At 50.6% G+C, this 26,487-nt stretch overlaps 8 protein-coding genes across 8 annotated transcripts; 5 read left to right on the plus strand and 3 right to left on the minus strand.

Moving 5' to 3' along the window:
- The first annotated feature begins 5,403 nt into the window (after window positions 1-5,403).
- On the plus strand, window positions 5,404-6,311 carry BU25DRAFT_416368 (glutathione S-transferase). The gene has a single exon (XM_033707765.1). It carries the CDS (start codon window positions 5,614-5,616, stop codon window positions 6,274-6,276), a length of 663 nt encoding a protein of 220 aa, XP_033555316.1. The 5' UTR covers window positions 5,404-5,613; the 3' UTR covers window positions 6,277-6,311.
- A 3,464-nt stretch (window positions 6,312-9,775) lies between these two features.
- On the minus strand, window positions 9,776-10,357 carry BU25DRAFT_483974 (uncharacterized protein; the record flags this gene model as incomplete). The annotated part of the gene is made up of 1 exon (XM_033711180.1): window positions 9,776-10,357. One exon carries the CDS (start codon window positions 10,355-10,357, stop codon window positions 9,776-9,778), a length of 582 nt encoding a protein of 193 aa, XP_033555317.1.
- A 448-nt stretch (window positions 10,358-10,805) lies between these two features.
- On the plus strand, window positions 10,806-12,603 carry BU25DRAFT_426723 (uncharacterized protein; the record flags this gene model as incomplete). Its single annotated transcript, XM_033708438.1, has 5 exons — window positions 10,806-10,945; window positions 11,149-11,232; window positions 11,403-11,616; window positions 12,101-12,456; window positions 12,501-12,603. The coding sequence occupies 5 exons, from the start codon at window positions 10,806-10,808 to the stop codon at window positions 12,601-12,603; spliced, it is 897 nt and encodes a 298-aa protein (XP_033555318.1).
- A 3,815-nt stretch (window positions 12,604-16,418) lies between these two features.
- Window positions 16,419-16,826, plus strand: BU25DRAFT_463943 (uncharacterized protein; the record flags this gene model as incomplete). The annotated part of the gene is made up of 1 exon (XM_033710644.1): window positions 16,419-16,826. The coding sequence occupies one exon, from the start codon at window positions 16,419-16,421 to the stop codon at window positions 16,824-16,826; it is 408 nt and encodes a 135-aa protein (XP_033555319.1).
- Window positions 16,827-19,760: 2,934 nt separating this feature from the next.
- BU25DRAFT_305393 (uncharacterized protein) lies at window positions 19,761-19,973 on the plus strand (the record flags this gene model as incomplete). Its single annotated transcript, XM_033702059.1, has 1 exon — window positions 19,761-19,973. A coding segment is annotated over one exon (213 nt), but the record flags the coding sequence as incomplete, so codon positions are not given.
- Window positions 19,974-20,501: 528 nt separating this feature from the next.
- BU25DRAFT_443956 (uncharacterized protein) lies at window positions 20,502-21,692 on the plus strand (the record flags this gene model as incomplete). Its single annotated transcript, XM_033709395.1, has 4 exons — window positions 20,502-20,773; window positions 20,827-20,977; window positions 21,041-21,310; window positions 21,366-21,692. 4 exons carry the CDS (start codon window positions 20,502-20,504, stop codon window positions 21,690-21,692), a joined length of 1,020 nt encoding a protein of 339 aa, XP_033555321.1.
- A 491-nt stretch (window positions 21,693-22,183) lies between these two features.
- On the minus strand, window positions 22,184-24,600 carry BU25DRAFT_463945 (uncharacterized protein; the record flags this gene model as incomplete). Its single annotated transcript, XM_033710645.1, has 3 exons — window positions 22,184-23,931; window positions 23,985-24,329; window positions 24,384-24,600. 3 exons carry the CDS (start codon window positions 24,598-24,600, stop codon window positions 22,184-22,186), a joined length of 2,310 nt encoding a protein of 769 aa, XP_033555322.1.
- Window positions 24,601-25,671: 1,071 nt separating this feature from the next.
- On the minus strand, window positions 25,672-26,452 carry BU25DRAFT_416370 (uncharacterized protein; the record flags this gene model as incomplete). Its single annotated transcript, XM_033707766.1, has 1 exon — window positions 25,672-26,452. A coding segment is annotated over exon 1 (298 nt), but the record flags the coding sequence as incomplete, so codon positions are not given.
- Window positions 26,453-26,487: the final 35 nt, after the last annotated feature.

Raw genomic sequence — 26,487 nt, forward strand, 5'->3', positions numbered from 1 at the left:
GAGTATCTTATTGCTGAAGCGATATCAGATGAAACGAAAAATGAGGAGCAACCTCGAAGACGCAAGCTACCTGCTAGCTTCACCAACAATCCGCTTGCATCTATGATGGAGGTTGATCACGAGTACCTTCACGGCATCCACGACCACAAACGGCACAAACGCAGTCCTCAATTGGACGAGTATACTGACAATCTCAATGAGGACCTAAACAAAGACGAAGCCTATCATGAGTTGATGGCTGACCCATGGCTTTGATGACTGAAAGTTGGCTGCAGCAAGTACCCCGTACTTTTCAAAATGGCTGTTTATCTTCTCTCCATCCCAAGTACCAGCTGTGAGTGTGAGCGCTGCGTTAGTACAGCCGGACTCACTATCACCATTAATTGAAACAGCCTATCAGCATCAACTATTGAGGCTATTCAACTGCAGAAGAACTGGCTCAAAAACCACGTAGTTGAGAGTCCTCTCATCAAACGCATTACTCAAATTGAGCGAAAGGACAGAGAGCAAACAGCAGCAGAAGAAGATTCCCCATAGTCCGATTAACTCTGATTTGTACGCTAAATCATTCATAGTAGTTTACTGCCGTAGTGCGGCTTATCATACGTAATTTTACCTATTTCGAGCGATTGATTGATAACAACACCAAAAAATGAGCGATGAGTAACGAACATAAGCCTCTCGATAACGTACTATCGACCGTTGCAAACGCTAGAAGGCTTCCTCGACGGGGACTGTGTAGTAAACGGTCACACGCCATAGCAAGAATGGATCCAGTCCAAAAAATCTGTGACGGTTAATGGAGTATAGAGGTCATGTGTGCCACGTGTGTTGGTGCAGTGCTCTTGCCCTTTCCAACAAGCCCTTTCTACCTCTGTCTGAACGACAGATACGTCATGAAAACAGACCCTGATGGCCCGGTGGGAGAGACAGAATACTGAACAAGAACAACAATATATACCAATTTTACTGCTTCGCGCGGTTACCCCTGACTTACTGCCCTGCGCGGTTACACCTTCACTTATTGCATTTACTGCAACAGAATCGTAGATGTGGTCGTGATCATCTATGGTTTTCAAACTGTCGATGAAATGAATGATTTCGTAGTAGGCGAATGAAACGCTATGAGGATCCAAAATGATGGAAGTGCCATTTCCACGGCTTTAAAAAGCGACTAGCAGGAGTTTGAATCTGGGAGCTCTCTGAAAGAGTGTCGCTCGACCAAGGGCGAGCAGGAAAGTGCGTCTGAAGGCCTTGAACCAGGCAGCTGATCAGGGCAGCCAGGCTTGAAGAACTTACGCACTTCCTAAGAAGTAATGTAAAGACTCTGATCAAAAATACGAGGTCCTTTGGAAGCAACAGGCCCTGTAAGACCCAAGCTTGTTTAAATCGCGGGTACTCAAGAACCAGAGCAGACGTTCTCTAACCCGATAGGACAATCGGGAGGATCTTCTGCGCATCGATGCAGGCCCGGTCGAGTCAAAACAGGGTGTCGCGTGGCGTTGGGATTTGTTATATGACTTGACATCGAACTGCTGCAACGACTTTCGCGAATCTTCGCCAGTATTCAAGTTCCATTATAGATCCAGATCCTAATTGATGTTGATAGTTTTGCTATTGTCTGATTAAAGTAAGCAACGGTTGCTTCTTCGGTAAATCTGGCCCATGATCTTGACTTGACCGTTGCATTCCACGATGTCAGATCGATCGATCGTGATCAAATAAATTCTTAGATGGGCTGATTCACAGGCTCTTGTGATGTAAGGAAGTGCATGTGAAACCGATGCAGACACTTGCAATTTTCGACCATCCAACAGAGTGATGCTGTGCGACCAAACCTGCTGTCCCCATACATACAAAGCAACCTCGTAGGGTGTGGCATGTGCGAATTCAACCTGGATGAGTAAGTCTTGTATCTGTCCTCGATAGACAGAACCTTGAGCAATCGAATCTCTGTTTCACTCCTCAGTGGGCAGTACTGGTAAATTGTCACGGTTTGGGGTGCTCCTGCCTGTCGTACCTCACCTGTCATGAGAGTGACTGCCACGTCACGCTAGCGTTGTTTACAGCTACTCACCTATTGTTCGCTAGCGGTCCGTTGCAGTGTTTGCCAGCGGTCCGTTGCAGTGTCTACCAGCGGCCCGTTGCAGTTTTTGCCAACGGCCCGCTGCACTGATAGTCCAGCTCATTCGGTTAGTTTGGTTTGCTTCCCCAGCTCTTCACTGCTATCCCCTTCTAATATATAATCTCGGTCGATTCCAGCCAATAGCTCAAAAAGATCAATCAATTCATCACCTCAATCCTTCCACACCTATACATACTGTTCGTAGCCTCACTCAATACAACCTCAGTTTAACCGTTCAATATTTCCGCACATGCGTACTGTCCACGCTCCCCGACATAATCTGATATGACAGGGCAACTGAGGGCTCATTGCTCGTGGACCGTGCCGAACCTTGAGGGTGATACTGACCAATGGGTGTATGATGAAAAGCGGGGTATCTCAGCTGAGCATGCGCGTCCCATCCACTGTTACTGGATCTCATAACCGCGTGCATAGATGTGTTCAGTTGATGCTGACACAGTGGCTCAACAAGATGCCGCAATGGTCTGAATTTGAGGGAAGGGCGAATGGCGTTTGACTTGTGAGGCGCTCGAATGTGCTTGATTGAGCATGATGCATCGAAGAACGATATCCTTATGCAATGGTCCAAACCAAGTGATGGTTCGTTAAAATTCGTGTGTGATGTCGTGTTGACGCGAAGGGCGATGACTTGATCGGTCAGAATGGTGCGGGCGTTGCAAGTCTAACGAACACACCATGTCTTGAAGCAAGGCGTGTCCAGTAGATGTGATTGCTGGACTCAATCCCGATTATCTTCAACTCCTCCGTTATCTAGGGGCCCATGGGTTCTGAGTTGCTCGGTAACCTTCATATCTAGTCCAACCGTCCAAACTGCCCACCGAAAAGGACTAAAGGCGCCGTCTTGGAGTATGATTTGCGGTCTCTTCGTACAACAGCCGTTGGTCGGCTGTCCCCATTCATTTCTCTTTCGTATCTTCGTCTTCTATTCTACATAGCTCAGTCAAAATGCTCATCAAGACTGTGATCACTACACCAAGAGTAACGAGCTGGCTAGAATCCCACATTTCGTTCAATGGTGAGCTGATGTTGTGGTGGTCTCGGCTCCACAGGTCCAGTCAAGGAAATGCGTCATCTACGCTAGACTCAAAAGAGCCTCGCAGAACGGTCAACAAGAAGCCCTGAGCTGAGATCTGGGACTTCGGCAACGTCCTCTACACATCTGCCTCTCAGCTGTCAGAACGGCGATTCATTGCGCACCCATCTGTTCTCGCGCAAGCCTTCGCATTTTCGCCAAGCCCAAGCGGGCCAAGCCCCGCTCCCGTCCTGACGGTCGGATCCACAGCTCCTAGAGACTGCCATCCTTCGACGCCTACAACGCTAGTCTACATGCACCTCAGCGTCGGCTGCATACCTTGCAGGTGTTTAGCTACCGAAACTTAGCGCTTACCAGATACAAATCACGACTGTACCGGACTTGAACCGGTGTGGCGAACCAGAGCGCGCCTCAGTCAACCAACGTTGGCGTATTTAAGAGCGTATATCGATAAACGCACCCAACACTATGTTGCTAGTACATCGAGTTTCTAGGACGGGTGCTTTGTTGCTGTGCTAATAACGCAACAGATTTGAACATATACCACAAGCCGCCGATCCATCACTCCCCATACATTATCTTTGCGAACTTTCGCACTTTCGGCGATTGTAGATCACAGCTTCACTCACTGCTCGCCCTCGATGCCCCGTCTCTACTTACCGTTCGCCCACATGTATCGACCACCGAGCCTGTGTATTCGTTCTAAGGACTGATGCTTGTGAAGGTGTGGACGCACAGTATACTGCATCTTAGCGAGATGGAAGTGGTGGCAGCGGTTGGCCAGAGTTGTCACCACGTCGAAAGTTCTTGTGCTGGTGTTGGGCGTGGTTGCGCGATGCGTGTCCATCTTCTGCCGGCCATTGACAAGATGGTTCGAGCTGCGGTCGAGCTGCGAGTCACTGGCTTCTCTGATGCTAGTCAACCCTCAATGTCAAAGACGGCAATTGAGCGAAATCGTTCATGCTTGCAGGTGAGGAAGGTATGTTCTCGTGCTGTATCATGTCTGACCAAGATTACTTAGGGTTTGCATGCCGTATGGCAAGGTTGCCAAGGTGTTCTGATTCCTTGCAAGACTGAACGGGAGGGTGGCCGCGCACATTCCGTATCTTAACGTGCCTCACTGTGCTGAGCATGCGAGGTAGGGTGTAGATTGAAGCTGCCTTAGGTCAGCCTGGAGTTCGTGAAGAGTGCGCACACTTTTCATATCAATTCAGGTTTTGAGTGCTGTTCTTTTCTATCTGTATTGCGGTTCAGATTGCCTGGTCTAACAGATCTAACATTCACCCACGGTAGCCCTATTCAAGTACATTTGCTGTGCTGCTTGTTCTTTTGAGGGCTTATCATCGAGGTCTCATCGTGCAGCCCCCTTGATTGAGGCCGCACGCTCTTTGACGCCCCTCTCCTGACCTCAGCCGCTGAAGCTAGCACACCCAAGCTCGCCTGCTACCACCTCTCTCCTGAATATTTGAGGTTCCGGCACCATGCTTATATCGACACTCTCCACGATCACAAAGCTAGACATTTTCAATGCCAGGTAAGCAAGTTCACTAGCTATGACGTCGCTACCGATTCTTGTAAACTTGCCGCGACGCCTGCGTTTCGCTCAATGACTGCTCATCCAGCCTACCACCCTTCGGCTTTGCCATTCCTCCTTCCTTGGCAAAGATCGAAAATTATACACGGAGATCTCGGATTCCTCCGATTTCAATGATATGGCAGCTGCACTCGGAATCACATACACCCGTGGAGTCTTTCAAAGGACGGCTCAGCATCCTGCTAGTGATTTTTGTCGCTCAGAAGCAATCGCATCACCATCTATCTGAGAGAAGCTGACCTGTTCCTCAAGCATCCCGCGTGTTTTTTTCCTTTGCATCCTTCATGCGAAATCTTCCATCTTTGCAAGCGTCGCTTCGTCACTCGATGCTCCGAGGAGTCAGTGGTCACATCGACAGAAATTGCGGCAGCAGCCGAGGTGGCAACATTTCTAGGTAGGACCGAGGATCTAGAGCAGCTGTCGCCCTATTGGCCCAATTTTGCAGCCTCTAGAGCACCAAACTATTTGAGTTAGACCGTCAGCACTGATTCGTCTGCAGGATCTGGCTTGCAGCTCGGCTGGGCCAACCGTGCTTAATGCCTCCCTCTCATACGTCCAATACATTTGGCAATGCTAAGCGGCTAGTATAAAGACCCAACAGTTCACCAGCACCCTTGCTTCGGCCTCCGGAAATGTTGACAGTTGCAGTCATGTGCGGCGTAGGAGCGCTGGAACTAGATGCGCGCTACACCTCGTGCGTGCTCGAGTTGAATAACTCTACGATTCCCGTTTAAATCCTGCAAGATTCCTTCCTTCGACCTTCATCCTGCCAAGCGAAATCACATCTGCCCAAGGACAAGACCGATACAGGACTTCTACGTTACACTTTTACCTCACAACATGTCGAAGCCGCTCACTCTGATATCTGCAACCCCCTCCGCCTACGCACGGATGAACCGCATAGCCTTTTCCCTAAAAGGCATCCCCTTCAAGGTCCAGAATGAAATCCCCTGGGAATCCAAGACAATCACGCCTCAATACAACCCCCTAGAGAAGCTCCCCATCCTACTCTTCCCCGACAATCGGCCGCCAGTGTACGAGAGCGCCCACATCCAGAACTACATCGTCGAGAAATACGCCTCTGTCGGCCCTCTCCTCCTCCCTGGCGACCTTGACGGCAACCTTCTAGCCAAGCAAATCGTTGCTTTGAGCGTGGGGTGTATGGACGCGCTGGTGTTGAGTGGGTGGGAGATGCGGAGGAAGAAAGAGCAGCAGAGCCAGAAGTGGATTGAACGGCAGATACGGAAGGTTGATGGTTCGATGCGGGCTTTCAATGACTATGTAGAAGCTGCAAATGGCCGGCCGTACGTTTTGGGCAAGGAGATAAGTATCGCAGATATAGGGATCGCATGTGCGGTCGGAGGTATTGACTTTGTTGGGCTGAGACCTGGATGGCAGAGGCAGTACCCGGCGTTGAGTGAGTACTGCGGTCGACTGGACCGGCTGAAGGAATTTCAGGATACTAAGCCGATCATGTTCAACATTACGGAGCAGGTCGTCTGAAAGATTGAGCGGCGTTCCTCTGCCTAGATAATAAGGATACCACTCAGGGGTGGTAGAGGAGACACGAGTCTCTCCGAATCTTTTCGAACTATTGTATTGTGTTGCCCTCGGGGTCTTGTGTCAAACCAGAGGCATTACCGGTACTACTAACTCCCTTCCGTTTGCAATCTGATTGCACCAGCTCAACTCTTATACCTCCAAGTCCTCAATCCCGAATCTCCAGACCGATCATTCTACAGTGGTCTATCCCATGTGTTCTCAAAGCCCTGCGCGACCATCCAACATGCTGTTCCATCTTCTGTTCCTAGCCGTAACGTCTGGTGCTGTCTTCGCCCATCGAGGATTCTACTGGAGCTCCGGCCAATTACTACTTAATGTTGCGGTGTCAATCGGTCTGTACAAAGTCTGACTATGCCCATAGCAGACTACCTAGTCTGGTGTGTTACAGGTCAGGTATATATTCGTCTTCTCCTGGCTGAATAGCAAATCAGCGCAGTGTTCCATCAACTCGATAATCCTACACTGCCATTCACCGTAGATATCGGTGTACTACAGCGGCCTACGCCGCCACAACTTTCATGAGTCTATCTCAGGGTACGAGTGACGCCATCCTGACAAGTAAAAGTGGATAGAAAATGTGACCCACACCCCACAATATCAGGGTGATTGCGTGCATTGTCGATCTTCTCGACAAGCAGTATACGGCATGTTGGCTTGGTAGTTTGTGCGCACTAAGCAGTTTGGTTACCTCGTATACTCGCTGCTTTCACCAAAGTCCTGCAGTGTAACACAGGTTTAAACATTGTTGCATCAGCAGTCCCTTATTTATGGTTGATGCCGCGTGGAGCCACCGCATCGGCCATTGCTTCACAGGTCAACAGTTGATGCAGACTTATGCACGCGGTTCACTGGAACCTGATGAGCTTGCGTTAGGCAGATCCATGCGGATGTGAATGCGGATGCTGCCTTCGTCAATCTTTTCCGTAAGTGCCTGAGGAAAGCCCGAAGACACGGGACTAGTTGCACCCACCGAGACTTCCCTATGGTCATCGGCTTCAAAGACATTATGGATGAAGTGAAACACTATGCATCACTGCACACCTGAATGTTGATGTGTTGGACTTTATGGAGAGTGCATAGATAAGGAAAATTGAAGGACTGAACTGGGGTTGTCTTGCAGGAAACTATGAACAGTTATCTAGGTGAGTGACAGTAAGCGACGCTAGTGCGAAAAGGCAGTCACCCTCACGGCAGGTGAGGTACAATAGGCGGGAGACACCCTAAACCGTGACATAGTGACATCATCACTTCACTGATGGGTCTATCCATTAATCAGACAAGGGTGGGCATCACGAATATATAAGGAACGACTTGGAATGCACGGTTGAATACATTTGTAGGATTAGCGAAGTGAGCTGAACTTCGGGTTTACAACACAGGAAAGATCGGACAAGCGTCGCGTTTCACTGGAACCTATACAAGAACCACGATAGACCTCAAAAGCCAGTGCAATCAAGATTGAATTTCAATTGCGGTCAGTAATCTCCTATCGACGATCGACACCATAGAATACGTCACACCGATGCATAAGCGATTATATTTCGTCATCGCATTCATTGGTCACTCCCGCGCCCGATTTCGAATGCTCCGCCCGCGAGGTTACTTTTGCAGATAGATCTCGAACTACTCTAATCCCAGTCATCCTATTCTCGCATGTGGAACATGAACCACTAGCCTTCGACTGTCGCCCGATAAGGTTTGCATTTCTCCAACAGAACCGCTTCAAGTATATGTGTAGCCCGATAAGGACAAAGACTTTTGTCACCAGGTGCTTCCACACACCCTTCCTCCATCAAAACAGACAGGCGGTGACGATTCGCAAACAAATGTCTCAAGCTCAGCAGAAACTGATGCACCCTCGTATTTTCGGAGCTGCCACTTTGTTCCACGAACAAACATCTGTTCGCGCTCTATCGTTCCAATTTCGTAAGAGGCTAACACAGAGTTGTCTGCTTCGGGCTCTGGATCCGCCACCGCTCCAATCGCGGCTTCTTTTGGCCCGTAACAGCACTTTTGAACATTATCACAGGATGAACCGCACTGATCCACAGCGGATGGTTCATGTGGATAAGTGTTGCAAATTGTGGACTCGTTAAAACCTAAAATTGGACATCTGATCGTGCAGAGCTCTTCACTCGCCACAGTGTCTCGCTCAAACCTCTCAGGATCACAGCATTGGACATGTACGAGGTTTTAGTGGTGCAGAGACCCATGATGATTAGTACAACAAATCTATTTAAAACCCCGCTGTGCAAGCACTCTAAGAACGCGACGTGTGTGAATATAGTGTGGTCTTGAGTGTAGCGGTGTGGACCGCTGTAGAATACTAATAGCTACGGTAAATGATAACGTAGGACTATCGTGTCGATGGAATACTGCGCTGTATTACTATCTAGCTAGGAGGAGACGACTATATACCTGACCTGTAACACACTAGTCCAGGGTGGTCGATTAGAGGTATAATCAGACACTGTACGGACCAACCGATACAGCAACATTGATCAAATGCGGCTTTAGCCTTCTGAGATAGATAGTCATGGACCGAACTATTTGGATGAAGCTCCGAGAAGTCGTCCTCAATCACTCCAAGGACCTCGGAGATATCCAGCTCTGAGCCATGTTTTTCAACCTCGCGAATGGCCAGCTGTTGAAGGCCAACAAGAGCATGATTGCTGTTAGTGACATAGACCAGCAGGACTCATTCGAGAATATTACGCGCTCTGAGTAACTGTGATTGCAGGACACTACATATGTCACGTGGTTACCCACTAACAATCAGTCTACTACTTCATGTATTCAAGCTTACATCACGGACATCTCAGTCCAGGACATACGAAAATACACAACACAACATGGACTTGTGCAAAATTCATTTCTAACTGCTGACAGTAATGGCGAATATGGTGAAAGAATGTTCCCCTAACCCTAACTTGACCTTGGCGTTGTGTAAGTCAACACTGCCCGACTGGATGTAGTGCCCATCTAGGACAAAATCGACACATAGAGTGCCGAATTTGTTACCAGATTGAGCCTCCCGGGTGGTGACTATGGTATCTGCATTGTTTGTGGTCGACACGAACACTTGATGCGCATCAGTACGTGAAGACAGAGAACAGACAGTGCATGAGTCATCTTTATTAAAGCAAGCGGCGACAGCGTATATTACGCCTGAAGGGATTAGTTGAAACTTGTTATAATGATTCACCTTGTGCGTGGCCGAGTCAAAGGGAAGAAGGACTTAGAAGAATATGCAATTTGAGTCTAGCGTCCGGTCTTCAAGCATGCGCATTCTGGTACACTATACGGTGCTGCAGTGCAAGGAAATGGAAATTCCTACTAGAGACAGTCAACGTTTACAATGCTCTTGCCCTTGTACCACCAACGATTCGCATCTTCCTCAATACGCCTGAATTTCTTTCGAGCGATCCAGTTGCTACTTTCACTTCTTCACCCCACGCCCCTTCTTCGGCGACCAAACCGCCGCTTCCAAGATTCCAGTACATCCTGGCGACCGAATCTTCTCCATCTCGCTCTCAATGCTTATGTCGACCAGCTTTCTCAGTGCATCGCTCCTCCTCGGCAGCGGTCTGAGCAGCGCACTTGTATCGTCCTTCTGTGCTCTGAGGACATGCATGGGAATACATGTTACATGGTCGAATGTGAGCACCTTCTTCTTGCGACCGCGACTGGGCTTAGAGGGCGTGAAGTGTGTGCGAGGTGTTGTGCGGGCGCGCTTTGGTGTGACGGGCTCTGAGGAAGGGTCGTACTCTGAGAGGGAGCGCTTTCGAGGCACGCAAGGGGTTGTAGGTGTCGATGCTTGACGTGGTGTTGCGGGCATGGTTATTTTGTGCGATTTCTGCGACCTGGGCGTACTTGGGTGTAAAGCTGACGAGGAGATGTTGGTTGGTGGTGGTGTTCGAGGTCGTGCAGAAGGGCGCTTGATTGGCGAGCCCATCAACGAGTGCGAGGAGAGAAGAATCGCCTCCATTGCGGCGGTCTTGGACGTTGATGGACTCAACATCTTTGATTCAAAGGAAAGTGTATTTGAGTGGAGAAAGTTGAAAGCTTAGGAAGGGAGGAGAAGTCGAGGACTGGGGCATGAAATTCGGAGCACTTGTCTTCACCTCACCATGGAGCGATGAGGCCCACTGTCCATCCCTCACCGTGAACATACCAAGTTTGATACGACGTCCCCTGCCACCACATCAAACAGAGCTTTGCGTGTTAGAGGACGAAGAGCGCTCAGGCTGCTGTCAAGGTCCAACTATGTTGCGGTGTATATAACCTTTAGGATCTGAGGGTCAAAAGGGTCGGCCTTTTTGTATCGCTGCAGGGCGGCGACAAAGAACATGCGCATCGCGAAGTGTGCCTTGTTTGGACCCACATAGTTGGCCGTGAGCTGGCGCATAGATGAACTCCTAGTCCCACAGGTCCATCAGCCACGCACAGCTGTCACCACCTCATCCATCATGACCTCCTCATCAGTGCCCTTGCACTTGAAAACAGGAATGCTCGAAGTTGTTGCTAGCTGCAGTCTAGTCTACCTCGAAGAGGTATCAAACTTTCGCCCTATGAGAGTCGCTGGTAGACAGGCGCAGTGCTTCGATGTGTGAGATGGATCGACCAGATGTGTGATATCTCAAACGAGACAGAACAGCTGGTCATGTTGGACTCGTTCGACCTGAATTCTTCGGCAGACTGCGTGTGCCGCACTTGCTGACGAAACCATGACGACTTGAGCGAACTTCCAGGCGGTGTAGAGCCAGCCGTTTAACCCATGAGCTCCAAGCAGATGTGTAACTGCATGAGCAGTGTTGGTCGGAGGCTGTGGTCAATGATTGAATTACTATCTGTTGTTTTTGTTGGTGTCCGTGTACAGAAGCTCTCGGCTCGGAGGTAAGTGCACTTGCCCTCGGGCAGTGCCTTCCTCAATAGAATATCATGTGACTTAGCCCACGCACGTAGTTACAAGATGCCTCGGGCCAACCTCCCAACCGTACGCCTGACAGAACCAAGGATGGGCGTTGATCTCTTCCTGTATCTATCCCTTTTTGTCTCGATCGTAGCTCAGGTTCATCTAGCCATTCCCGAGTTCGCGTGCTCAAGACGATCGACGCCGTCAAGGCATTGCACTCTGCACCTGTGCATCATTTCACTGCTCTACACGTGAACCCTTTTGTGTCTATAGTTTCTGCTTTAGCGGTCGATAGTGGAGTGACACTAGAGGGGTCTTGCGGCAGGCCAGTCGTCGTGTACAATGACACAGTGGGTGCTGGCAGTGTAAGTGGCGGTTTGGCGAAGGTTTGATGCTGAGTTGAACAGCGCTGGTGTCAAGGCCTGCAACAAATATTGTTCGGTGTCTCACTCGCCTGCTCGTCAAGGCCCAATCTAATCCAACGCAAATGCACATCGGGTACTTCGAGGCGGTGCAAGGCCAATATTGCCATTCCTGTCGCGGACCCAAGACAAATACATCAAGCCCCTCACGCAGCTGCGGTCGCACAGAAGTGAACTCGTAGAACTTCCACCTTTCTTTCTTCTACCCATGCTGCAAAAGTGCAAACGCGTCGGTCTCGATGACGATCTTGACGAGCTCAACGACTGCGACTTTGAGCGCGCGAACTTCGAGAACGACCTTGACGAGCTTCAGACCTGTGATTTCGAGTAAGAAGAGTCTGCAGCACAACAACAGTAACCCATCCCTCCGTCGAGCAGCCTAACCCGCGCCAAGCTTACGACTGAGGACCTGCTGCTGCACATACAGCTCGGAGACCCTGGGGCGAAGATCAACGTGCCTACGGCTTCTGAGAAGTCAGCGAGAACCAAATCGAGAGCCGATGATGAGCAGGGGCTGCAGGAGTTTGGTGTGCGTTCCAAGTGGACGCAAAATTCTCCTCCAGAGCTCTTGAAGCACTTTCGGAAAGTCGTCCAAAGAGAGCGGGGCGAGAAGTCACCAAGCGCTAGGCAACTGGCTAAGAGCTACCCTTCCACGCCTCGGGTAAATGAGTCAACAGTCGTGGGCCTCGTTGCACCGCTCCTGTTGTTTGAGGACAAGTTGCACCGCCAATTTGATAGTGAATACCACATCATCCGCAATAATGGCATCAGTTACGACCAGCGGTACGTCACCAAAGACAGACAAAAACTTGCTACGCCCAGAACAGATGTAGCAACAAAGTTTATAAAGCGCAGAGATGTTCTTTAATCACATCAGTGAAGAACTTCAGGGCTTACATTCTCTTCTGTCTTCCTGAGCGAGGCGCATAGGGTCTGTAGGTACCAAGGTGCAACTGCTGCGCCACATGATTAAATCTACAAGTCCACTGTCACGGTTCAGGGTGCTCTTGCCTTTCGAACCTCACCTGCCAGGAGAGTGACTGCCACGTCACACTAGCGTTGTTTACAGCTACTCACATATACATACTGTTCGTAGTTTCACCAATACAACCTCAGTTCAATCATTCAATTCTTCCCACATGCGTACTGTCCACGCTCCCCGACACTTACAATTCCCCTCTTGGACATTGAGTTCAGCCACCCTATGATACAGAAGAATTCCATATCAGATTGCCATGGCTGACCTTCACAGACCCTTGTGTATCCACAATCGGCGGCCTGAATCAAAGCGAAGCCCTCCCTCCTGCCCTAAGTACGATGGGATAACGGAGGAAACGAGCGAATTGCTCTAAACTATGACTACAGTATGAAACCGAGCTTCAGAAGGGACGACCTATCAACCTCGAGATCACGACTACATGAAGAAAAGCGAGCGCAAGTTGCGGTACGTATACTTCCTCGATAACACCGGAACATCCACGCAAACGGCAGATACAGTCGAGATGCGGATCTTCTTGCGGTACAGCACCAATCTACCAATCCCACTCGGGCTCAAGGTCGATGAAATGGAGTTGCCCTTCAGCGTTCCTGGTTGACACTACCCATCCACCTCCTCGTCGATAGTGTCCATTTGCCCACAGCGAAGTTGGTTATCAGGTTTCGCGGGAAAGGTTGAAGGGTGCTCGTACATCGTCCAATTTGGGGAGTTGGGCGGGCCAAAGGAGGAGGCAAGGGCTGTCCAGCCAGACTTGGTAGGCCCTCCGGTGGCATAACAGGTTGGCTTCGCGTAGCGAGGGCTGAGACGAAGGAATGGTGGGAGCAGGTATACAGGTGATAGTGTGGGTGGTACTGGGATGATTAGGAAGAGTTAGCAGCGGAATGCGAGGAGACGTACTGTCACGCTTTTGTGGATCGAGGACGTCGGACATTGTGATGTTTGTGATGTTCGATATGGTAGCGGATTTACCAAGTGCCGAATTGTGAAGGGTGGCAGCGCAAAAGAGACGGATTAATCACTTCTCCCAACGCAAAAAGCTAGCGAAAGGGGAGTTGGGATGTTTAGCAAGTCGACATTGTGGAGGTAGTTCACAAAGTTCTCATCGCTTCCTTTCACCAGGTGAGGCGCTCGGTCTCGGGTACTCACAGGCTCTACAGGTCTTGTTGAGGTCATGCAAACGCTGCCTTCACCCAGAGCTGACGATCAAGACGGTCGAAATGCGCACTAACTACGGGAAGGATAACCATCTAACAATATTGGCGCCGCGTTGCGTTTCAAAAGCTCTGCCTCTGACCTGGCCATCGCTCTTTCAGCTTCCTGTTTGTGCTCAGATCGTTGCAAAGTGGCTGATCGACTTCATCGACCGTGTCACTTGGTTCCAAGAAGAGGAAAGTGGATGATGTTGCTCCCCCCACTCTCCGTTCGTGGTGGCGTAGCTGTTATAGGCTACAATGCCCACAGCTTCGGTACCGTCGCTCAAGCACGACGATTGTGGCCGATCGAACCAGAAGCGCATTCCTGAATAGGCTTGCACTGTGTTTGAGAAAGCTCAAATTGTACGCCAGCGCGCATGCTGCGCTTTATCCAGCCCGCATCTGTACAAATGATCTGCATAGAGACAAATGCTGCTGTGTCATGTGCAGATCTATGCAATGATCTTCACTTGCTTTAGCGCGTCGTGCTTCTTAGGCAGTTAAAGACCTGATAGTGGCTGACGTTGAAAAACTGGACAAGTTCATTGACTGTGATGCAGGGCGAGATCAGACTCGCTTTTCTTCTTGCTGAGCATCCCAACTGCGAGAAAGAGAGGATTGAGAAGATGTCTGATCCGGAAGTGTGGATCCACATACCTAGTTCCCGGTATTGAATGCCACGACAAACGGGATCATGGGTCGCTTAAGGCGGTTTGGTGTGCAGCTCGTATATTTGGCGGAAGATGTGCGACTAGTGCGTTACGCTGTTGTCGCACGACAGACAACAGGGTTCAGACAACCACTTACTGTCGAACATCATCCCATCTCTAGCCTCGGACGTACCACAGAAAGTTGGATCTTCCGTGTTGCGTTTGCTGCGATTCTGAACTCCGTGAACATCGATAACGGAATAAGGTGCCAATTTTAGCGCTTCATCAGAGTCCACCATAGCGACGAGAGAATGCTCCTGTCGTTGTTAAACATATAGGCAAGACTGATTGACATATTCGTGCCTCCAACCTCAACATCTCCAATGATGATACTACGCAGCACATCGCGTGAAGGTCCAGATCTCTCAGGGGATGATTGTCGGCGCTTCGCGCGTCGTCAGCGGTGCGGCAGGGCAAATCGCCGTTCAAGAATGCTGTAATACAATGTTTGTATGCCTCGTCAGTCCCGCATGGCAAAACGTGCGCTTTAGCTACATGTCAACCACACTGAAACGTGCTTGTCAGGGTTTAGCGGTACCGGACAAAGCTCAGCGGCTTTGTTGCTGTTCCACAAGTACCGTCACCACCCGCTTAATACGGAGTCTTAAAACCATTGCAAGTGGTAGAGGGTACACGCAGCATTGGTTTGGTATTGTCTCAAATCCGCGAAGGTTGGAATTGAACGGCTGTGGTTCGAGAAGTTGAGAAGTCGAGTGGCCCAATTGGCCCGTTCTTGGAAGTTGGACAGCAGTAAGTAATGTATTGCTCGCCAAGGTGGTCGTTGAAGATGCCACAGGACTTCGAACAGGGCAAGGTGGTTGGGTGTCGACTGAAGTGAAGCTTGGTCCCATCAGCCTTAGGGAAAACCGGCCGGGAATTGTTAGTGTACATTATCCGGAGACCAGTGCCTGCTCTTGAGTATCTCTGTGCGGGCAGCAGGTGCCTGGATGATAACGATCATGGTCTGGCTAGGTGGCTAATTCGTAACAATGTAGATGCACAGGTCGAACGCATCCAGGAGTAGCCAGATGACCCGCTGCAAGGTTGGGCACAGTTCAAGAACCTATCACAGACCTGATTGAGAAGTATCGAAGAGCTTTCTGGTCCAAATCGGAGTTGATGAGACTAAGTGAAAGTTGATGACTGTGGCGAGTTTGAAACCGCTGGCGAGATTATTGCACGGTTACCCATTTCTGTTGACTCCACATCCACTACTTCCAATGTTCAGAATTCGCCTGCAGGATCTTCCATCGCTTCGTCAACGATCAGATACTCGAGGGCATCGGGTTTAATATTGAGCAGGCTGGAAATATATCTGGTCAAATACCTGCGATCTTCAGTCCTCGAACGCGGTGCAGATGCAGCGCTGAATACAGTCCTTGCCACAGTTACTGTTGCTTTCAAGCAATATCAGGACGACATTCGTCCCCGTAGATCTCAAGATGCCAGAAAGTCAGGCATAGAGGCGGCGTCACGTTTGATGTGTGCGACATTGGGCTCATCTCTCACACCTTGCTTGCATCATCTGGTCAACTATCATCTACCAGTCGTGAGCTGAGGTTCGCAGCTAAGTCCAGTCCCCGCAAGGTAAAGACCATGGCCAACTTTCTGCAAACCTTATGCAAAAATCCTTGCAGATCATCGTTTTGGCGTTGAGCTGAGGCAGTGTCGGCAAGAGCTTATGGCGTGTCCCTCGGCGTGCGCCTGCCATCGATGCTCTCTTTTCACGCTAATTTTGTTTACTGCATTTCCATTAGTGTTCAGACTCTAGCATCCCCAGCGCGTTACGTATTTTTGTGGTCAAAGACCCTTTTTGCAAACTTCAATTTCCTCACGACAAGCATCATGAACTCCGCTCCTCGTCGCCGCCCCGGCATCTCGAAGACGCCTTCGGCGCAACCTTCCACCCATCTCCCTCCTCTTACCTCCACACTCGTCGACCGCGCGGGTCAGAACCTCGCTGCTGCGCTTGCCTCCCGCAAAATCACTGCGAGGAAGAAGGCTGCGGAGCCAAAACCCTACGAGCTTGCGCCCCGCGCGCCGACGCCATCGCCTTCCAGAGGCAGCGACTGGTACCTGCTGATGAGCGCCAGGGTTGCGGCCAACAAAGCTGCTTTGTCCGCGAGACCACGCCGTTATATCAAGATGAACGTTCGTGCGCAGTCTGGCCTTGCAGCAGGTAATGTCATGAACGACTTCCTTACTACACCCAAACATTATCATCCCAACATCCTCATCCTCTATCATACTTAAACGTTAGGCTGTTAGTAATCAAAAGGGAGCCTGGCATTTTAGCTCGAGAGGAGGCCGAAGGAGACCAGAAGGAGGACGACGAAGATGACAATGACATTCCCCCGCCGACTCCTTGCCCTTCCCGACGCAATTCTGTCGCCATTACCACCGCCGCCACGCCCCACGTTGGGCTTATTTCTTCCCCTGCCCGCCGCCCTCCTCGTACCCCTGCCACACCCTCCCTCCTCCGCCAACCTTCACGCCGTCCTCCACGCCCTTTCGCTGTACCAGGTTCAGTTCTGGCGAGAGAGATGAGGATGGAGGGTCAGGAACGGGAATGATGTGTTTCTTGGTTTTCAAATAAGGTTACCAGGATTAAGCTCTCAACACGAATATAATGATCAATGCCCCTGCATTCTTGAGGCTTGTATCACCAGTCCAGGGATAAACAAGTTGTTAGTATAGTTGACAACTGGGCACTAGCCTCACGCAATGCGAAAGGCTGGGACCGTCAACACCGCTGATATCGACCTGCTCAGCCGGACTTCCTCTGGAAGGATTGACCCAGAATACAGATCATGTACTTGAAGATACTTTCCTTTTTGTTCCTAGCTACAGCCGCGTACATCTCTGGATTCGATGACTCGAGCATTTCGATGCAACACAGGCTGCCTTCTATATCACTCATTGAACAAGTTCCAGTCCACCTTTTCACACCGTCTTCCATTAGACCCTCCGCTCCTTGGCCCAAGACCTATCATCTTAGTTTGCTTAATTGCCAAACAACTGTAACGTGTCAGCATGGCATCTGAGTTCACAAGGTACATGTGAACTGCATCTTTCACGTGACTCTTCGTCACCTTTCTAGTCATCTTAGTTGTGTATATAATTGCTCTCTGTAGCTCTCTCAATAGAACAACCTTCTGCCTCTGTTATGTCTGCTTGTTGGTCCAACCACATCTGACATAACGCATATTTCGTGAATAACATTAACTGTGGAAGTGTTGAGATGATTGATTGATCTTTTTGAGCTATTGGCTGGAATCGATCGAGACTATATAGTAGAAGGGGATAGCAGTGAAGAGTTGGGGAAGCAAACCGAACTAACCGAATGAGCTGGACTATCAGTGCAGCGGGCCGTTGGCAAACACTGCAACGGACCGCTGGCAAACACTGCAACGGACCGCTGGCAAACACTGCAACAGACCGCTGGCAAACACTGCAACGGACCGCTAGCGAACACTAACACAAGTAAGAAAACGCTGTGCAATATCTTCAGCGAAACTAAGCTTACTCTTCGTTCTTACCCAGGGACCAAGGTCTTGCCAAGGGTATGTCGAGATGCGATCTGCTTTTCCGGCGGCTACGGCAATTATCAAATTATTCTGAAGCATAATATGTTAACCTCCTTCCTCAGAACAAACTCCTTCTTCGCTGTTAGTTCATAATGCTTTGTCGCAGGCTTTGCACTATTGTGAACATGAACTGTATTACTAATCGTACCGTGCGATAACCTGAATATAAGCTGAGCTAGGATAATAGAACGTTACAATACAAACACACTCTTCTTGACTTTCCAGATCAATGATACCCGCACTCAACTGTGTGACATGCATTGTGCAGATTTGTCTTCCATTCGGCTCCATTCACTGCACAATGTAGGAGTTATGTTGCAGTAAATGCAATAAGTGAAGGTGTAACCGCGCAGGGCAGTAAGTCAGGGGTAACCGCGCGAAGTAGTAAAATCAGTATATTCTGTTGTGTTGTTTTTGTGTTCTGTCTCTCTCACTCGACCCCCAGCGGGGTCTGTTTACATGACGTATCTGTCGTTCAGACAGAGGTAGAAAGGGCTTGTTGGAAAGGGCAAGAGCACTGCGCCAACACACGTGGCACACATGACCTCTATACTCCATAAACCGTCACAAGTTAAGTATTTCGACGCACGTATAAGAACGGACATATTTCCCCGACATCAGTAGATAGCAACGTGTCTAGTTTTATCATCATCCTTGCACTGCACTGCTATGTACTGTCACTCCCTGGTACTCTCTGACACTCGCTAAGCTGTGTCCCGCTCCGTCTCTCTATTATCATCCCCATTGTGAACTGAACACGGATGAAGCCAGTCGAGTATTGGTGAAAGCCCGTCCCGAATGTATACCTGACACATTCGCTGCCCGAGAAGTACATGTAATTGTTGCTCTCAGTACCCTCAATCATCGCGCACTCGGACGACGCTCGATAGAAGCTAAAGCTCAGAGCCAACGGTACCTCACCCTACACGAAGCAAACGCCATTGTTAAATTCTTGTTACAACGAAAAGGTTTTTGGACAACCTGTGCGAATGAAGCACATACCCTCGATAGCATTCAGTGTCACTTGCAATCGGCCGCTGGCGAACAGACACTCAAGCTTCCCAGTCTGAACTGGGCTAGGTCCTTCGAGAGACACCGTCCAGAGCTCGTAGCGAAGAAGAACAGGCCGCAGAACTGGAACAGGTACGATATCTATCATATTATTAAGTACTGGTTTGAGATGATTGGAGAGGAACTACAAAACCCGGCTATACTACCGGAGAATCTCTATAATATGGAAGAGACTGGCATCATGCTAAGTATGCTAAATTCTGTGAAAGTCCTTGTTAGTAAGGACAATACTCAACCCTATAGAGGGGTGCGCGTCAAGCACAACATCTTAATTGCAGTGGAATATATTTCCGCCCATGGAAGTTGTCTGAACTTGTCACGGTTTGGAGTGCTCCTGCCTGTCGAACCTCACCTGCCATGAGAGTGACTGCCACGTCACACTAGCTTTATTTACAGCTACTTACCTATACATACTGTTCGTAGCTTCACCCAATACAACCTCAGTTCAATCCTTCAATAATTCCGCACATGCGTACTGATCACTCACGATCTACCCCATCAAAACCCTATCATGATCTGACCCGCTAAAATTCATCAGGCTAACTGGACTACTCATTCCATCCTTGATGGGGTCTACGCATATTCTGATACTGGGTTAACTGATTTCTACATCAGCTTACAGTGGCTCAAGCTTATCTTTGGTTCGCCAACTAAGCAACAGGCCAATACAAAACCACAGATACTCATATGGGATGGATTTGGAACGCATGAAACCCTCAAAGTCCTGGAGTTCTGTTTTGAAAGAGCGCAGCGTTGGGAGCAAATGCAGCGGAGCCAACAGCCACAGAGGCGCGGACAAGCAAAACTCGGTTTGCACAAGGAGGGCAAAATTCAGATGCTCCATAGCCACGGGCGAGAGTTGCGTGGACGATCAAAGCGCAGGTTGAGGAGGATTAGAGGATGTCAGAACCATGGAGGGCTCCGGTGGCGCGGATGTGGTAACGGAGAACAAGGACTGTACACATTGCATGGCGGTAATGGAGTTTAGTGGGGCATTTTCCTGCTGCGCCAATTGCAAGTACAGTAATGAACATGCCCGCCGTCGTGCCCGCTAGGTTGCCTGCTGTTGCCATGTTGGTCTCGTGTGCGTTGATTGCTTAATCTCATAGTGATGTTCGGGGTGGCTCATCGCCTTAGCCACAGTCGCGTGATTGGGTTGCGGGGTGCTGTTGCTGAGCCAACCAAAGCGTCCCAGGTTTTAGACGCTCCGCCAATCAGCGCGAGAACGACGACTATCGAACAACTCCAAGATGCAGCACAGCATACGGCTATGTCGAAATCGCAATCGGACGTTGCGCAGCACAAACACATTACCTCGCCCCCAAGTGCTACAGATCAGCCTTTGCCGCCTCCGCATACCGATAGGAAGTCACCTGCAGGGGCGCTTCGTGTTCTAGCGCTTTTCAGACGTATTCAAGCAGGAACGCACACCGATCAAGATCCGTGGATAGAGTTTCAGCTTGCACAGGGAGAATATGATCAAATAGAAAATACGCTCCGGCAAGACGGTGTGCTTTGGGGGTTCGTGGATGACAAAATACGGTTAGTAAACTTCAAAGACCGCAAAGACCACGGCTGACAATGGACTCTGGCAGGTATGACTACGACGAAAGCACACGCAGACTTGTCGTTCGCAAGCCTACTGGAGTTCACGAGCTCTTTATCAACGAGCTGGAGGATGACATTCGGAGCCAGCTCAAAGCAATACGTGGCGGATTTGACAGAAAGGCTCAATTCGCGCAAAAAGTGCGACCAGCCTGATCGACTGAAATATGTTTCGCTGCTAGCGCGTCATGTAACAAATCCAAGTACGAGCCAGACGCGTCATTCGGACATAGTGGTGCACAATATCCGGGCGTCATCATCGAAGTTGCGTACTCGCAGAAGAAGAAGCGCCTAAGCCGGTTGGCCGAGAACTATCTCTTAGACTCGGATGCCAGCGTAAGGGTTGTCGTCGGCCTAGACGTTGAGTACGGCAAGCAGCAGTCACGCAAAGCAACGTTGTCGATTTGGCGGCCCCAACTGTTTGAAACTGCTGATGGGCTCGAACTACGAGCTGTCGAAGAGGCCACGGATGAGGTAAGCAATATCTCCATAACGCTGAACCGTCCTGATTTGCTGACTTTCTTACTAGGCTTTCCGTGACGATCAAGGGAACCCCGTCGAACATCCTGGCCTACGGCTCTTCCTCAGTGATTTTACCTGCGAGGAACTTTCACAGGAGGAGATAGGAAATGACGATACGGAAATTCGCATCTCCGGAATACAGCTCTGCCACTATCTTGCTGCAGCGGAGGGCAAAATGCGGCGAGCACTAAGCAAGCATTCATTGGCCAAGGGGGTCACAAAACGGAGACGGTCGGAAACATCTTTTAAAGAGATTAAGCCAGGTGCTGAAGCAAGGTACGATGAACAAGAGGAGAGAGCAGCGAAGCGCACAGCGGATTATGACATTGATTAAGAGGAAACATCATCACTGAAGAGTTCCTCAGAGTTATCGAATTACCATTTAATCCTGTCAAAGCAAATGCCTTACGACTCTCCTGTCGCGTTATGACGCGTCACTCTGCTGCATAAAGTGCTATCTCGTTGCACCGCACCAGCCGGAACGCGGCTACGCTGTCTGCCTAACCTGCGTTTCCTGGCGCCGTAACGCTTTGTGCGATTCCATTTACTTCATCATACTCTTGCTCTTTATCACCTTTCCAGTGTCATCTCTGAATCCGTACTCCCACACGTGCTCATTTGGATCCTCTCGGGAACGGAAATCTGGAGCTGTACGAGTCGGCAGATTAGGATCGGTATGTCATAGCTTGCGTTATCGATGGATATGAGCGCAAGCACAATGTAGTCCAATATCGGTATCTGTGTCTATGCTCTGATTGGTTCCCTCTCTTTAAACCAGTACCAAAACTTCCTTTCCAAACTTGCTCCTCAGATCCACAAACACAGCTAACTCAAGCGCGTTGACAGTGCGTTCCTCGTCAGCATCAACTTCCCATTTCCAGTGAATATGACCATTCGCTGCCTCGTCAGCTCCTTCGCCGCCGCCTCACTCTCCTCCCCTCCAAACTTCTCTCCCTCGACCAACCTCTCGTTGATCAACCGTACACATGTACTGAGATTCTCCCAGTGGTCCCACATACCGCGGTCAAATACTTTCTTATTTGCAATAAGATCAGAAAGGATCTTCCAGAAGGTTTCGAGACGTGCGAGCGCAATAGACTCCCTAACGGCTTGCTGAAAGATAGGTCGACGGGGGGGGAGCTGGCGGCAACGTTGGTAGTCTGCCAGGTGGGACATCGTTTTCTTCCATTGCTCCTTACGGCGGACGGTAGTTGACTTGAGGGGCGCCGGACGAGGGCGATCTGGGGTGGCTCGGCGGAAAGGAGTCAAGCGGTGAGACGGGGTAGCGTGGCGAGCTGGAGTGCGAAGACGGCTGGGCGTAAGTCGGTGGAAGGGGCTTCCTCGACGGAATGGTGTTGGGGTACGACCCCTCGCTGGCTTGCGCCGGGCAAATCTTTGTTCCTCGGAAGCTACAGCCTCGAGATGCTTGGGAGCTGCTGCAGTGTGGGCTGCAGGGCATCTTCTGCTAGCTACCGAGCCCAGAGTAAGTGGGACTTTCGGTGCTGTCGCAGGTGCGAAAAGTGACGACTGCTGACTATCACTGCCTCCGAAATATACTCCACCCGAATTTGTCCTCGCAATGTTTTGAAGGTGATTAGCTGTTCTCGCGGCGACACGATTCATCAACGGCTCATCGTCAGAGCTGTCATCAGAGCTGTCAACATGAGCGTGCTGAGGCTTCTCTGATAAGATTGTTGCATCCTTGCTGAGCCCAAGTGCAGGTCTACGAGTCGGCAATGCAATCGATACCTGTGGAGGATCAAAAGTTTTGCCGTGTGGCACACGAATTGTTGTTGTCATCACATACTCGTCATACCCGCCCGACGACATCACTAATTTTGGAATCGACGATGTTAGTGTGAAAGCTGGCCTAAAAGCACTGGCTGAGACCATGGAGGCAGCTCGAAAAACCTGAGTTTGAACGGATGTTGACTCCTGACGCACCTCGAAATCTGGGCGTCCACAAAGTGCGAGAGGGATGGTGCGATCGTCCGTGTCCAAGTGCATCGGCTCAGTCTGGCCAATGCCCGTATCGGGGGAGTGAGCAGCCCCTTGTAGCTGACGGATATAGGACGGTGTGCGTTCGAAATGCGTCCTGGACATCTCTCTGCGATCTGTCATCGGCGAAAGAGACCGCACGGCCAGAACTTTCGGCGACGAAGTTTCCAAGGAGAGGATTTCTGCATCTGTACCGCCATCTAGAGCCATCGTCGGTGCTTCAGAAGTCGGCCTTTCTGCTGAGCCAACCATACCCATCTTCAGCTCCGCCATTCTTGCAGGATCCATCGTTGAAGATCTCGCTAGCTCGGTTGGAGTCGTCCGCGAGCTAGCTCTCGACTGGAGATCAAAAATCGAAGAGGTAGCGAAGGGCTGGACGAGAGGCGCCACCACTGTAAAGTCTGCAGTCGTTACTGTTGTCTTCTCGGATGTCGTTTCCGCGGTCTGCGGGCTGGTTATGGAAGCCTCAAGGTTGACAGGAACGATGCTTCGAGTTGCCCTCTGCAGTCTGGATCCATTGGTGCTGAGCTGGTCGTTGAGAGCGCTTTCTGCGTGGGTAGCGCTCTTCGTACTCGCTATAGTGCCGTTAGCAATGTCACACTCGAGCGACATTCAGGTCGATCCCTACCGGCTTCCTGTGGATTGGCCAGCCTTGCTGTCTGTTTGAACGAAGATCCTCGTGACTTCGTGACTTTCGAGCGTACGACCGGGGTGAAACTCAGTGTAGCTTTTGCCGACGCCCTGACCGCCGACTTTGTTGCTGATGGCCTTACAAAGGGTGTCGATGCAGGCGTTTCGGCAGCACTGGATGGGGATCCATCCATCAATATGACCTGAGCCCTCGCAATTGTGTTTGATGGTGCTGTCTTCCTAGTAAACAATGTATGTGATGGCGCTGATATAGTCAAAAACGATGGATGCTGAGAATGGTCGACGAGAGCCGTCGTCCTGTCATCAGCGTGTTCTGTACTCACTGTCACGCTGTCAATGACGTGGGACTTCCTGCAGTACTGACAAGGCTTTCTACCGTGTTCTTTGGACCGTGCCAGGTTGGCGGTCTGCTTGACTTTGGGTATCTTTGGTGTTGCCTTTGGTTTTGTCTCACTCGGTGACGCCTTGGGCTGGGTATATTTCGAAGGTCCTACTGCCTTCTGGACGGGTCTTCCATTCTCAGGCTTCCTGACTCTGAAGCCGTACTTGTTGAAGCCTGGACGAATGGCCTGGATCTTGCGCTTAGGCGGCATCTTCGCGGAAATGCACAGCACCGGTATGCAGAAAAGCTTGTGGGTTGCTGAGATGAGGAGGGAGAGAGTCCAGGACGAAGGTTGTGTGTTTCGAGAAAACGAAAATCCAAGTGAAGCAGCGTAGCTTCCTAAGCGAGGTGAAGAGAAATCAGGAAGAAGCTTGTTCACTGACTGTGGTCGGACTGGTGGTGCGCAAAGTGAAGGCGCCAGGGCCCGCTCCGGACACTTCAAGAAACGCAACTTCTCACATCGATTGGGCAGGTTGATAACGCTACTCGATGGCAGTGGTAGGCACAGTCTTTACTGAGAAGCACAAAATCGGCGAAGTAGAGAGACTTTGGCATGAAGTCGGCAAATCATGCAGTCGTGCACTCCAGCTGGACCACTCATGCTCAGTTGAGTACTGCCAATCATTATACGGCAAGGAAAATCTTGATGCTCATGCCTGACTGAATGTGGCTCCCTCATCACGGCAGTAAGTGCGAAAACTATCGTCCTGGCTTAACCAAAGGCTAGACGTATGACCAGCTCGAGGTTCGACATCGATGAAGTCTGACCTGTCCTTGTCAGCTGTAACCAGCAGCTTCCGTCCTAGACATCAATCGATACAAATGCATCCTATCAAGATGACTAGTAAATATGTGGGAGAAAGTATGTATGTGAGGTGCAGAAAGTATATTCGTGGTGAAGAACCAGGGAGAGCAGATCAATCTAGTCTACATAGGTGACGAAGAGGGAGCTTTCATCGGGAGTGGGCAGAGGGGTCAGATCCCTGCACAGAGCGCGAGAACGAGGAGTAGGGGTGCAGGGGGCAGCTATTTCAGATGTTAGCATCGACAACGAACCAAATGTATGCAGCCTTCCGGCCACAATTCAGTCACACCTTGCATGCACTCAAGCTCTGCCACAGCAGCTTTTGCGCGCGCGCCTAGGCCCAGCCACTGCGCCTTTGTCTGCACGCGCAGCACCTTCTTCTTCCCCTCGTTCGAAAGCTTTTCGACCAAAGCGGGACGAAGACGATGGCAGCGAGAGTCGTGCGGCGCATTCTTCTTCGCCAGTTCGGCGGCAGCAGCATACTCGGCCCGCATCTCTACACATTATCACATCAGTAAGGTCACTTCACAAACACTCATAATCTAGAAGGGAGCCAACCCTCAGCCCTTGCAGCCAGCTCCTCCTCTGTCCGGGTTCTGGGGCGCGGAGGCAGCGGGCTACTGGTGGGCATGAGCTCCAGCGCAGCAAACATCTCCTCGATCTCGCGAGAAGTGCGGCGGGGCTGGTGGGCGGCAGCAGGGGGCGACGAGTCGGTCTTCTTCTCGACCCGAGCTTTGCGCTCAGCGCACTTCTTCGACTTGGACTTCTTCTTCTTCTCTATACACGTATATCACGTCAGCATGCAAACCTTCTGGGTATCCTGAGCAAGTGTCCAACCCTTGCCCGGCGTCTTGACCAGCTGGTCCACGTCCCTCAGCGTGGGCGGGGGCGGCAGAGGGCTCGACGAGGCTAGCAACTCGGCGAGACGCATGGCCTCGCGGTCAGCCCGCGACATTCTTCGAGGTTGCTGCAAAAGCAGCGATGCGGGCGGGGCGAGGCCGCTGCGGCGCATTCGGCGGTGGTGAGACGGTGCTGCCGGCGCGTCGTCACGGGCGGCGGGCCAGAGGGGGACAACTTTGTATCTAGGGGGCATGGTGGCTCTGGAGGAGGAGACTACGGGCAAAGTTTACAAGTTGTGAGCGCGAAAAGCCACAACTTGGCACAAAGACGTGGTAGATGCTCCGCGACGATGACGCGCTCAGGGACTCGAAACATGGGGTCGCTTGGCGCTACCGTGTCTCGGCAGGCAGTGCGCAACATCACTGAATGCGCAGAACGCTGTTACGATCCCAC

The sequence above is a fragment of the Macroventuria anomochaeta genome (genome assembly GCF_010093625.1).
Source record: "Macroventuria anomochaeta strain CBS 525.71 unplaced genomic scaffold BU25scaffold_62, whole genome shotgun sequence".
NCBI classification, from domain to species: Eukaryota; Fungi; Ascomycota; class Dothideomycetes; order Pleosporales; family Didymellaceae; genus Macroventuria; species Macroventuria anomochaeta.

Coding starts and splice junctions, on each gene's coding strand:
- BU25DRAFT_416368 (XM_033707765.1), top strand. CDS start 5,614: ATGTCGAAGCCGCTCACTCTGATATCTGCAACCCCCTCCGCCTACGCA.